Source organism: Sarcophilus harrisii, chromosome 2 (genome assembly GCF_902635505.1).
Source record: "Sarcophilus harrisii chromosome 2, mSarHar1.11, whole genome shotgun sequence".
Lineage (NCBI taxonomy): Eukaryota > Metazoa > Chordata > Mammalia > Dasyuromorphia > Dasyuridae > Sarcophilus > Sarcophilus harrisii.
The window spans coordinates 81241860-81255024 of record NC_045427.1 but is presented as its reverse complement, the minus strand read 5'-3'; the positions used below and the strand labels follow the sequence as shown (position 1 = coordinate 81255024).

Below are 13165 nucleotides of genomic sequence, written 5' to 3'. Positions count from 1 at the left end.
GAGGGGTTCCCTTTGGCAGTGGAAAGGTCTCCCACAATTTTTCTCTAGAAGAAACTTTGTCTCGTCTCTCTGTCTCTGTCTCTTTCTGTCCCTATCTCTTTCTTTCTCTGTCTCTGTCTCTCAGTCTCTGTCTCTCTCTCTTCGTCTCTGTGTCTCTGTCTGTCTTTCTGTTTTTCTCTCTTAGAAGATTCTCAGAGTAAAGAGAAAGACATCCTAGAAACTTCAAGGGAGCAGAGGAGAACATAGCATCTTTTACCCTTAATATTCCTCATCCCAGACATCCTAGCACTCTATGTGTGACTTCTGATAGGTGACCCTCCCCTCTCTCATCTGGCCAGTAAAATGAAGAGATTAGATTAGATACCAACTCTAGATCCCACAACCTCTAACATACTTTGCTTTTCCCCTTCCCTTTTTGGCTAGCTTGCTCTCTCTCTATTCTTAGTCACAGGCCATAGGCAAAGAGCTGAATATGGAACATTCCCTGGAGAACATTCCCAGAACAAAATTTCAGGGAGCTACATGTTTAGGAGACAGTGAGGATCGGGAGGAGAAGCCAAGCTTAAAAAAGAGATTTGATTAAATCTGAGTGCATCATAGACCTTCAAAGGGCGCATGATTCAGGCAGAATTTCAGAAAGCAATGATGATTTTGTATTTCCGGTTTGTTGATAGCTTAATGTCCTAGGGGCCAAGGTTCACTCTTTTTTTCCCCCTTTCATTTAATCACGTGGAAGAGTCAGCCAATCATCACCTAGATGAGTTTCCTCTCAGCCAGACCTTGATCTCTACATCTGGACTGCACTCAGGTCAGGGCTGGGGTTAGGCCCTGAGTCTGTCTATGAAGGGGCTGGGGACGGGTTGATTTCCTCTCTGCAGAAGGAAGTCACATATGTTATCTGTGGCTAAACCTTTTCAGATCCTCGTGATCCTAGACTGGATGCAGCTTTCCCCAGGTTGGGGGCAGGTGGGACCGACCTTCTGTCTGCAGGGCTGAGAGACCTGTGACCCAAATGCCAGCTTGAGAATTTGGTGGTATCATCAGTCTGCCGGCTCTTGCTTCAGAATGCTATGGATTTCCCAACTAAGTTGTGTGCCAAACACAGGGAGGCCCTGAAGCTTCTTTGTCAGGAGGATCAGAGATGTATTTGCATGGTGTGTCATGCCATCCAGCTTCATACCCCTCATCGTCTGCCCAGGGATGAAGCTGTCCAGGACCGCCTGGTAAGTATTATGTTAGACACCAGGGGAGACTTCTTTGGTAAGTCATGAGTTTGGCTGTCTGTCTGTCTGTCTATCTATCTGGATGAATGGCAGATAGACTATTTATTAAATGCTTGAAATATGCCGGGCATTGTGCTAAGTGCTTGAGAAACACACACAGAGTGAATAAGATACTCTCTTCCCTCAAGGATCTTAGGTTCTAATGAGAGAATACAACATAGAAAGGAAAATTAGAAAGGGAAGTGGAACTTGCCCTGTGGAGTCTGGAGTGCTCTGTAATATGAATCCTTAGGCTTGCAGGATGGACTCCTGATAACTGGTATACATAAGCTTCCTTAGTTAGTGAGTCCTAGGTATTATTTATCCCAACAGCCAAGTTCCTGACATACTCAGGAGAGTGCATTTTCTTTCCAATGTATATGGTGTGTCAAAATTAACATTTAGAGGCAGCTAGAAAGCACAGTGGACAGAATGTTAGTCCTAGAGTCAAGAAAACCCGAGTTCAAATCTAGGATCAGAAACTTATTAACTGAATGACTTTGGCAAGTTATGTAATCTCTGTCTACCTCAGTTTCCTCATCTGTAAAATGAAGGATAGCATCTATCCTCCCACTGTGGCTTTTCCTCCAGTGACTTTTGATTTTGGTTTTTAAGAGAAATTAAATTTATAGGGAATAATAGTGACTCCTCCTTGGAAATGGACAGTGCTCTGTTATGGATCCTGAAATCACTTTTGTGACAGGCCACATTCCCTTTTGATTAGTTTTTGGTGCTTCTATGCAATCAATTCTCAATTTCTTCTACTCTTCCCTTTGAGACTTCAAGAGAGCATGTGCATGCATGTGGGCAAGTGTGTTTAGGTTGATAAAGAATTTCAGTTATCAGATGTCTTCATGTTTTCCTACTCTTAAAAGTGGAGGGCAGGGTGTGGAGGTAGCATTTGCATTTTCTTATGGCTTCATGTAGGACAGCTATGGGATGTTGTGGATGGAGTGCTGCCTGGAGTCATCTTGCTGATGTTGCTGATAGTGTAACTGTTTAACCGGATGCCTGTCTCTTGCTTGAGGAAGTTTATCTTCCTGATTCAAATGTGGTCTCAGATACTTAATATCTGTGTGACCCTGAGCAAGTGACTCAACTCAGTTCTCTTCAGTTTCCTCATCTGTAAAATGAGTTAGAGAGGGAAATGACAAATTATTCCAGTATCTTTACCAAGCAAACCCTAAATGAGGACATAAAAAGTTGGACATAACTGAAAATGACCAAACAACAGGGTTGTTATGAGACTCAAATGAGAAAATATTTTTAAGTATTTAGCACATAACTGGAACATAGTAAGTACTTAATAAATATTTATTCTCTTCCTCCTTTCTGCTTAAAAGAAATGTGATTAGGTAGATAGGTGGTTTAATGGTTAGAGCACTGGATTTGGTCTCAGGAAGAATTGAATTCAAATTCTGTCTCAGACAATTAGGCAGGTCATTCAATCTCTATTGACTTCAGTTTTCTCATCTGTAAAAGAGGGAAAATAATGACCTATCCCCTAGAGTTATTATAGGATCAAATGAGGTAATCTTAAAGTGCTATGTAGATGCTAGTTTTCCCTCCTTCTTCTTCTCCTCATTCTAACCTCTGCTTCTCAATAGCCTAAAAAAATTATCATTTTAAAAGTTGTTGCTTAGCTCTGTGAACAAAACTCCTTATATCAATAATCCTTCCAGCAAGGCAGTGATACAGCAAGATTATGGGCAGTGTGTCCATGGCTAGGATCTCAGAGGATCACCTGGCACTCTGAGGGTTAGGGACAATCCCATAGCCACAAAGAATGCATTGAATCAAAGTGACAATGCAGCACAATCTAGTCAGTAGTGGATTTAGAAATAGGGAAATCAAAGGACATCTGCCTTGGCAAATCACTCAATCTTTTCTGGGGATCTAGTTCTTTCTGCATAAAATGAGATGTTAAATATTTCTTCCTGAAAGCTTTTTCTGATTTCCTGGACTTTCTCTACTATGCCCTGTTGGCTAGTACTTTATCTCCCCTCCTTTCTAACTTTTTAGCTTGCTTTTATGTGCTACCTTTCTCAATTAGAATGTAAAATCCTCGAAGATTGGGACTGTCTGACTTTCCTTTTATATTTGTGTGCCCAGAGATTAGCACAATGACTGGCATGCAGTAAGCACTTAATAAATGCTTCTTGATTTGACTTGGACTAGAGAGTAGAGTATAAGAACATGACTATTATGTTAAGAAAAGTCAAGCTGGGTTCCTTGAGTAAACTGTGTATCTAGAAATTATCTCCTGTATACAGTGTGTATACAATCTACAGTAATAAAAATGACTTATAGCTTAATTGGCCACTCAGAATTTCAACCCAATTCTTGTGACTTCAAATTGAACGCATTTCCTGTTTTATTAGGCTAGAAGAACCAGACTAGAGTAGAGGTGAGAAGTCAGTGGAAATGAGAATAGAACAGCAGTATAAAGGATAGACTATGGTGGAAGGGCTGAGTGAATTGTGACAGATAAAGAACATGGATTTAATGAGGAGACATCTCTAACTCCTTGCTTGGGATAATCTTTGAATAATGGAAAAATGTATACACATTGGTGTGTACACATACATATTTGCATATGTATATATACACATAATATATACACACTGCTTGCCTCAGTTTCCTCATTTGTAAAATGAGTGAGAGAAGAAAATGGTCAACCACTCCAGCATCTTTGCCTAGAAAACCCCAAAAGAGTCTTAGAAATTCAGACATGGCTGAAAAACTCAACAAAAACAAGAAATATATATATATATATATATATATATATATTTCATATATCTTTCTATCTATCTATCTATTTATTTATCATCTTCCTTCCTTCCTCTTTCTCCTTCTTCCCTCTCCCTTCCTCCCTTCCTCCCTTCCTCCCTTCCTCCCTTCCTCCCTTCCTCCCTTCCTCCCTTCCTCCCTTCTTTCCTCCCTTCTATAGAGGAAGAAACAAAGTTGCCAGCTAAACTCAGCTGTCTTCCTTAGGATAAATTGTCAACTCAGCTGACATTCCTGAAGACAGAGAAGGAAGAGGCCCTGGAGACAAAGCTGAGTGGGGAACAGGAGATCCAGGGGATGCTGGTAAGTGGACAACCTGCTATCTGTACATTATCTGAGAGAGAAGGAGTCTCTGGGGTGGCTGAGGAAGAGAACATTCTTCTCCCAGGGCTTTTGGACCTTTCATTCTTTTCAAGTTCCTCAGGACAAGTCGGGCAGCAATCTTTCATAGTCCTGTTTGTTTGCCATTAGCTATGGACAGGGCAGAATTTCTTTTAGAAACTCAAAGTAAAGTGAGCAGTGCAAGTTCATTTATTTATTTATTTATTTTTGCTGACTTGCCCAGGGTCACACAGCTAGGAAGTGTTAAGTGTCTGAGACCACATTTGAACTCGGGTCCTCCTGACTTCAGGCTTGGTGCTCTAACCACTGTGCCACTTCACTGCCACAATCAGTGCAAGTTTATGTAAGGATACTACAAGTTATTCTACTCCCCTGCTCACTTGGACAAATCAATGGAACCTTAGAAAGCACCGAATACAATTTTTAATCTGATGGAGGACTATCATTGCATTGGATTTTGTTGATTTGAATGAGGAAACTGCAATCTTCAGTCTTCAGCAAATACCAAAGAGTTACGTGTTCAGAATATAGCCTTGGAGAGATAGAGAGAAACCATTTATCTTGTAAGTTATACTTGTACAGGTAGAAATGCCCATAAATATAATGCACATATCCTAGGACAGCCAACCTTTATTATATGGCTTTGACTTTTCAGTCCTTGTCTTCTAGTGTTGGATCTATCTGACCTGCATTGAGATTTTTTGGTGGCCATTCTTGATGGGAAATAGTGTTGTTTGGAGGCTGGTTTTATTCCTTCCTCTCTTTCCCAGAGATTAAAAGAACATTAGGACCCATCATGCCTCAGAATAAGATTCTAAGCAGGACAGTCCTAAAGGGTCTTGGAAAGGATTCTTGATTTGAAGGTGGCTGTTCTTCTCTCCTCTTTCCCCCTAGAACCTAGTCAGTGTGGAGATGCAAAAGGTGGCAAATAACTTCAATAAAATGCAAGAGTTTCTGAAAGACCAGGAGAAATCCCTGGTGCTCCAGATGGAAGAGCTGAACAGGGACATTACTGAATGGAAGGAACAATTCACAACCCAGCTTTCTAAAAAGGTGTCATACCTCAGTAATCTCATGGCTGAACTGGAAGAGCAGCACTGGAATCCAGTACTGAAGTTACCAGAGGTGAGGGGAAAGATAGCTTGGGTTCTGGGCCTTTGTGAACATGACTCAGTGCAGGTCTAGGATGAAAGGAGAAAGCATCAAGTGCGGAAAGAAGCAGGAATAAAAGGATGTCCAGCAAGAATCTTTATTTTGGATTTTGGTCTCCTGTTCCCTCTTCCTTTTCCCTCCCTGTGTTCATCATTGCTTTTTCATAACATAACCAGTTTTAGCATATGTTCAATCTTCACAATGAAGTAAAAGAGTTTCAGATGCAGATTACATTCGATTGAGGTTAGTTTATCGACTTCCATTTTTCAATTAATTTATTTTAGCAAAGATTTATCAAATGTCTTTTCTCTACAGGGTATTTTGTTAGACCATAAAGAAAAAAAATTACATAAATCCTACCTTGCCCTCATAGAGCTTACTTTCTTGTGGAAGGGACACAAATGTGTGCAGATAAGTTAATATGAATGATTTCAGGTGGGAGAATTTGTGTCCACATTCAGATTTCTCCCAAGCCACTTACTAGTTTTATGATTCTTGGCAATTCCCTTAATTTCTCCATGGCTCAGTTTCCTCCTTTGTAAAAGGAGAAAGTTGGACTTGATGGTGTTCTTCTAGCTGTATATCTTTGCTGCTATGATGAAAGTGGAGTGGGGATCAGGAAAGACTCTCCTACAAGGGTGAAATCTAAACTGATTTTAGAAATCTCAGGTCACTAAAGCAGGAAATAGATCAGGATTAAACAGAACAAAGAGTTTCTTCAGGTATTTCATTTAACCTTTCATCCATGTGAAGGCAGATTTTTGCCCCTTTGAGCCTATTTCTATTAATCTGAGCTCTGGTTTAAAAAAAAGGCATTTCTCTCAAAACTATCTTTCATCCATTCAGCTAGTGCTTGCATATCTATATCTTGAGAATTCCTCCTATCTTACTACCATATTCTTCCTATGATCTTCCACATCGATAGCTTTCTTCCTTTAAGAATCCAGAATGCTTATTTCCTTTTTTGTCCCATCAATTTTTTTGTCTTGGGTTATGCCATCAATTCTTATGTCTACTTCTGCTCTGCAGACTGGCCACCTTGGATTTATCATATTGATCCCCTCATGTTTTTTTTTTTTTCAAATATTTTATCATCTATCCCTTTTATGCCATGCTACCTCCTGGGCATCATGTCCAAAGCTAACCCAGATCAAGCCAGTGTACATTATCTTTTTGTGTGGAAACAATAAGCAAACTACTTGTTAAGACACTTGTCTTATGATTTTCTTTCTGGGGTTCTGCATTTTTGGCATAGATGGCTCCTCTATTTCCTTGGTGATACTATTACCTTCCATTTACTGGTATATGTGTATATGTGTGTGTGTGTATAACATCTAGTATGTTTTATATGTTGTCTCTTCCTTTAGAATATGAGTTCCTTGAGGGTTGTGATTAGTTTTGTCTTTGCCCCCAGTGCTTAATAAGGTGCCTGAAATATAGCAAACACTTAATAAATGCTGATTGATTGGCTGACCATGGAGTCAGTATTTTCTATCATTAAATCTGATCACTCCTCAGAAATAGCACCCTGGGTACATCCCAGGGTAGGGTGTGTGTGGGAGGGTACATCTCTGATTCTTACCACAAATATTGAGTTACCTTCTTTTTCCCTCTCTTTCCTAGGACACTGGAAACCTGTTACACAGGTAATGTACCATCATCTCCATTTCTCATGCCACACATGAGTTGAGGCCCTATTCTATAGGTGATTTCTGCATCCTTAGTGCCATGATTAACATAGGACAACTGGGGCTTGGCAGGATGGGGAAATTGGAGGATGCTCGTGACATTTTTGCTGGGGAGGAACTTTCTGTCTTCATTCATTCAGGTCTTGCTAGTGGTATGTACTTTTCCCCTGGCTGAACTACCATTAACTTTGCTTTCCCCTTGGACTGTGGAACTTTTATCAGGGTAGAAAGCTCCCAAGGTATACTTCCTCTTCTTCCCAGTGGCCTCATTCCAGGATCCTTCTTGGAGCTTATTTTTCATTCTCCCCAGTTTTTCTCCAGGAGAGTACAAGTCGCCATTACCTTTCATCTCAAGTAAAAATAATGAATGAATGAAAAAGGTTTTTAAAGTGTTTACTCTATGTCTGTAATAATCTAATGGCATTTGTGCCGTTCCCAGACAGGTCATGGGAATTGAGCAATAACCTTGAAATGTTCTCTGTTCTGGGAGCTGGAGTGGTGGCAGTAGCACGAAACCCCTCTGTCCCTGAGTTGGTTACACCTAGGGAGAAGATGAGTGGTCAAACAGTCTCTCATTGGCAAGAGGGAACCTGAAGGACTTTGTTTCCAAAGATATAGAAATAATCTGAGTAAAATATTGCCAATGATAAACTTTCTATTAAGTGACCTTTCCCCTTTCCCCATGCTTGTAATTGAACCTCCATTGTGTCTCAACTTCCCTTTAACCACATGTGCTCTTTTTTGAAGCCATCCAGAGTCTTAGTAGAATATTAACCTATGAAGAGAATATTTCTTTCAGAGGGGAAGCATTGACTTTTATTGTCCAGAAGGGACAAAATAATTGACCTACTATGGTGCCTAATGTGGGACGGGATATCCAAGGGTGTTCATTTGCTCCCATTCTCCTCTAGAACAGTTTTAGCACCATCTGTTTTCCAGAGCTGAGATGCCAATGGTCAAAAACTTCAAGCCTGTGCTTCCAGAACTGAGAGACAGAATCCAACACCTCTGTGGGAAGAGCTGGGTCCTGCAGAGGAGTATGAAGCGATTCACAGGTCAGAAGAACTGGAATCATTTGTGACCCAGGCCTATGGTGTGTGTGTGTGTGTGTGTGTGTGTGTGTGTGTGTGTGTGTGTAACAGAGAGAGAGACAGAGGGATCCAGAGACAGCAAGAGAACAAGAGTGAGAGCGGGTGAGAGAGAGAGAGAGAGAGATTGAGAGAGAGAGACTGAGAGACTAGAGACAGAGAAAGAGAGATAGGAGAGAGAGACAGAGAGACAAAGACATACAGAGATAGAAAAAGACAGAAAGAGTAAGGAGGGAGAGAGAAAGAGAGGGAGAAAAAAGAGGGAGAGAAGAAGGATTGGGAGAGGGAGAAGGAAAGGGGAGGGAGAAGGAAAGGGAGAAGAAGAAGGAGGAGGAGGAGAAGGAGAACACCAACAATAATGATAATGACAATAATGACAACACAGGAGAGAGGCATGTGTGTATGTGTATTGAGGCGCTAGATTATACTTGCCTGTGAGATTTTGATTGTATGTGCATATGTATACAACTCTCTAAAACTAGAAAGTGAAATCTAAATTGGTAGAGGAAAATTCTCACTAGGATCTCCCTTCATTGGTAAAATCATAGTTCTAACCTTTCTGCCTTATCAACAAACACTGTCATATTAACAGATAAAAAATTGAACATGATCCAGTAGGTTAAGTGACTTACCCAAAGTAACATAGAAAATAAGTATCAGAGATTGCATTTGAACTCTGAGTCAGTACTTTTACTACTCAATCATATGTGTTTATATATATATATATATAGGCACACACAAATATCTACATAGTGTATACATACAACATGATACATATATGGATATATATCCCCATATACACACATGAATATATGCATATATATAATACACACATATTTCTGTGTATATACACATGTATATACATGTATAGATACACGATATATTTATATTCCACACACATACACACACACACACACACAAACACACACACACACACACATATATATATATATATATGCATGCATATTGTACATATATCTTCATGGTATAGCATTTATATTCATACAAGTGTTCATATATATGCACACATATATGATTGTGTGTGATTGTCAGCAATAGTGACATATGTGATTGATTTCATGTACCTATATGTATTTTTTTATAACCTAAGTCCAAAAAGATAGGTAAGGAGAAATGTCTCCATAGAAGAAACAAGATGGAAGATTCTCATTTCTCTTTTTTCTTTCCTAGAGTGTCTTCAGTCAGAACTGGAGAAAAGGAAAGGTGGGTGATTGAAATCTACTTGTCAGGAGAGTGTGTTGGGGGCTGCCTGTATATTGCAATTCTAACATCAGAACCTATTTGTTCTGTCATTGAGGGTTGACTGGAAAATGAACAAGGGTGAACAAGGAACTCACCTCCATGGCAGAGTAGCTACCACAGCTCTAACACAACCAGCTTTTTCTCTTTCCTACTTTTCCTAATTCCTCTTCTCCTTCTCTGGCCCACTTCCTTCCTGCCATCTTGGCGGTGCCCCTACTTCTCTCTTCCACATCCCCTTTTCTTAGCCTTTTTGCCTCTCTTTACTCTCAAACAGTGGTGCTGACTCTTGACCCAGACACAGCCAACCCTCATCTGTTCATCTCTCCGGATCAGAAGACCGTGTCCTTCAGGGAATCCCCACAGAAGTTACCCTACAGCGCTGAGAGATTTGACTCCCATTTCTGTGTGCTGGGGCAGGAAGCCTTCAGCTCCGGGAAGCATTGCTGGGAGGTGTGTGTGGGAGTGGGCTCAATGGAAGGCTGGGCTGTTGGGGTCTCCAGGGCCTCTGGGAGAAGGAAAGGGGAAGTCAGTTTTGTCCCCTCAGAAGGAATCTGGGCTATCCAAATGTTGAAGGGGTGTTATGAAGCTCTCACTTCCCCAGAAACTCCACTGACTCTACACAGCCCACCTGAGAGACTGGAGGTCTCTCTGGATTATGAAAGGGGAAGCCTAACCTTTTCAGATGCAGAGACAGGAACTCTCATCTTTGCTTTCTCAGTGGATTTCTGTGGGGAGATTCTCCCCTTCTTTTGGCTATGGGGTCAAGGAGCCCAGCTCACTGTGATTCCTTGACTTCTAGGGAATCCTTTTTTCACTGGGCTCCAGTTTTCTTATCTGTGAAATGAGGAATATGTGTGCAGGAGGGCAGAGGCTGACCTTTTCTTATTTTACCAGTCCAAGTCAGCTCTCTATGGAGAGAGCAGGTACCTATAAACTGCATCTATAAATACCAACCAGAGGGGTTTCCTCTACATACTTTCAGTCTTCCTGATCCCTTCATTTCTCTATATTTTCTGATATTCATTTGCCATTTAACATGCCCATTTTTAAACGACTTCATCATTAAATTTCAAAGATTTTGAACTGGAAGTAACCTTATAGGTTATTTAGAATAGGAATTCTTAGGCTTTTTTGTCTCATCTCCCCTTTTGGCAGTCTATTGAAGCCCATGAACTCATTTTCAAAAATGATATTTTTAAATGCATAAAATAAAATAAATAGGATTATGAAATTATATTGAAATAAAGATATGTTTGTTTTCTTATGAAAGTTCACAGATTCCCTGAAATCTTTCCATGAACCCCAGGTTAAGAACTTCTAATCTAGATTGACTCATCATGTTACAGATGAAGAATTGGAGCCTTAACAAGTTTCTCTCTTACCCAAGATCACATAGGTGACAAGTGGTAGAGTCACACTTCTGATAACAAATTAAGATTTCTTTTCACTTAAGATGTTGAAGATAGAGAATAATTTTTTTTGGGGGAAAGGAAATGAATATCCAGATAAAATCTTTGGGGCTTGACCTCTGCCTTGGTAGATAATGAACTACATAGAAGAAAGCAGGGGTAAAGGAGAAAATGAGTGTGTGTGTGTGTGTGTGTGTGTGTGTATGTTTCCCTCTTGATTTTGGGAGAAGCAAACTCCCTGGTCTGATTCCTGAATTTCATAGAGACTAACAGTTGCTGCAAAGAGTTATTCCTGTTCTAGGAACTAAAATGAAGGAGAGAGATGGATCGAGGATTTCGTTGGATTGAAAGAAAAGCCTTTGGTTTTCTCATGGTTTCTTTTTGGATGCTTCCTCTAACTCTCAGGTGTGGGGAAGGGGGGCTGGTCAGTCCATTGTGGTCTTGAGTTTTAGTTTCCCAGAGAGGGGAACTCTTGGTTGCTAGCATTTTCCTTTCTTGGACACCCCTTTACATGATCTAAGTCTCTGGACCTGGAGGAAGCCATAGTTTGAGTGATCCAAGCCTGTGGTGCAGAGAGCAACCCAGGAATTTGGCTTCAGCATCATCCTCTTTTTATACTCCATGCTATGGAGTTAACTGGTGTTATTTGGTAGTACCATGGGCTGTGGATCCATCTTGGATTCTATTGCCCTCTAGTGAGCAAATATTCATATAATAATTTTTGTTTGTTTTGTTTTTTGCAATTATTCTGCCAAGCTAGAATGGAAGGATTCTGGGGCAGATCTAACACTACAAAGATTTTAGAACTCTAGAGGCTATTTATTCATCTAGTTTCTCATTTTATGTAGAGAAGATCTGAGATTAGAAAAGAATAACTCGTTAAAGATGGAATGATCCAAAAAGTTTCTTGTAATTATATCAAATGATATGTTGATAAATGTTTAACAACTCACTCCCCCTTTTCCTCTACTCCAAAAGATCCTAGGAGAAACCTAGGAATTATGAAGCAATGAAGGAAAACTAACCTAAAGCTTAAGCCAATAAATAAGAAATGAGGCAGGAGAAGAGGTAGTATAATTTGTAATCATTAATGTTAGTGATTGAGAGTAGTAGCCATCCCCGACTAACTTTGAGGTTCAGAGGTAGGCCTTTAATTGACTTTATTAGTTATGATATCTATAGTTATCTTCAAACACCCCCACCTCCCTATGTACTCTTAAAAATTTTTTTTATTATAGCTTTTTATTTACAAGATATATGCATAGGTAATTTTTCAGCATTGACAGTTGCAAATCCTTTTGTTCCAACTTTTTCCCTCCTTTCCCCCACCCCTTCCCCCAGATGGCAGTTTGACTAATACATGTTAAATATGTTAAAGCATAAGTTAAATACAATATATGTATACATGTCCAAACAGTTAATTTGCTGTATAAAAAGAGTCAGACTTTGAAGTAGTGTACAATTAGCCTGTGAAGGAAATAAAAAATGCAGGCAGATAAAAATAGAGGGATTGGGAATTCTACCTATGTACTCTTAAGTGCCTTGTTCCCACTTGCTCTGCAAGAGAAGTGTATTCCTAGCCCCCACCCATGCCATGGGAAGGTTTTGTTTTTTCTGAAGTATTTTCAATTTGTCTGTCTCTAGTCATGTCTTCTTCATCTCTGTCCCTTTCTAGCCTCCTATTATTCAATTTTCAAGTAAATAAAGTGCTTTGAACATATCAGGCAAAAACTTACTATTTCTTTAATTAAAGTGTGCACAAATCTTTCCTATTTGTTAAGATAATAAGAAATCCAAATCCCAAAATCTTTTTCTTTTTAAGGCTAGTATATTTCTCTATTTTCACTGTTAAACCCTCTTTTTGAGGCTATTTATCTATGTTCATTGTTGAACTTTCCAAAAGAGATGTTTATGTCTTTCCCCCTAACTATTCCTTTACTTCTAAACCACTGACAATCTGGACTATATCCTTATCATGTTAATGAAAACCTCCTCTAAAAGATCAACATAACCCAATTGCCAAATCCAAGCTCTTTTCTCTCTGCCTTTCTCTTTGATCTCAGTTGTATCTATTACCCCAATGATCTGCATTTTCAATTCTTTCTTTCTTGTATTTCTTTTTTTTTTTTTAATCTCACTACATTGTCTTGATTTTCCAACCTTTCTCCTTTCCT

General features: G+C 39.7%; 1 protein-coding gene across 2 annotated transcripts; it reads left to right on the top strand.

The window, feature by feature from the left end:
* The first annotated feature begins 731 nt into the window (after positions 1-731).
* On the top strand, positions 732-12239 carry LOC100930148 (E3 ubiquitin-protein ligase TRIM7). Of its 2 annotated transcripts, XM_031950404.1 has the most exons (8): positions 732-808; positions 919-1223; positions 4257-4352; positions 5286-5516; positions 7167-7189; positions 8171-8286; positions 9511-9543; positions 9857-12239. In XM_031950404.1, exons 2-8 carry the CDS (start codon positions 1071-1073, stop codon positions 10372-10374), a joined length of 1170 nt encoding a protein of 389 aa, XP_031806264.1. In that variant the 5' UTR covers positions 732-808; positions 919-1070; the 3' UTR covers positions 10375-12239. The 2 variants fall into 2 exon arrangements, with proteins under 2 accessions (XP_031806264.1, XP_012395699.1); XM_012540245.3 differs by having other exon boundaries at positions 767-1223.
* The last annotated feature ends 926 nt before the right edge of the window (positions 12240-13165 follow it).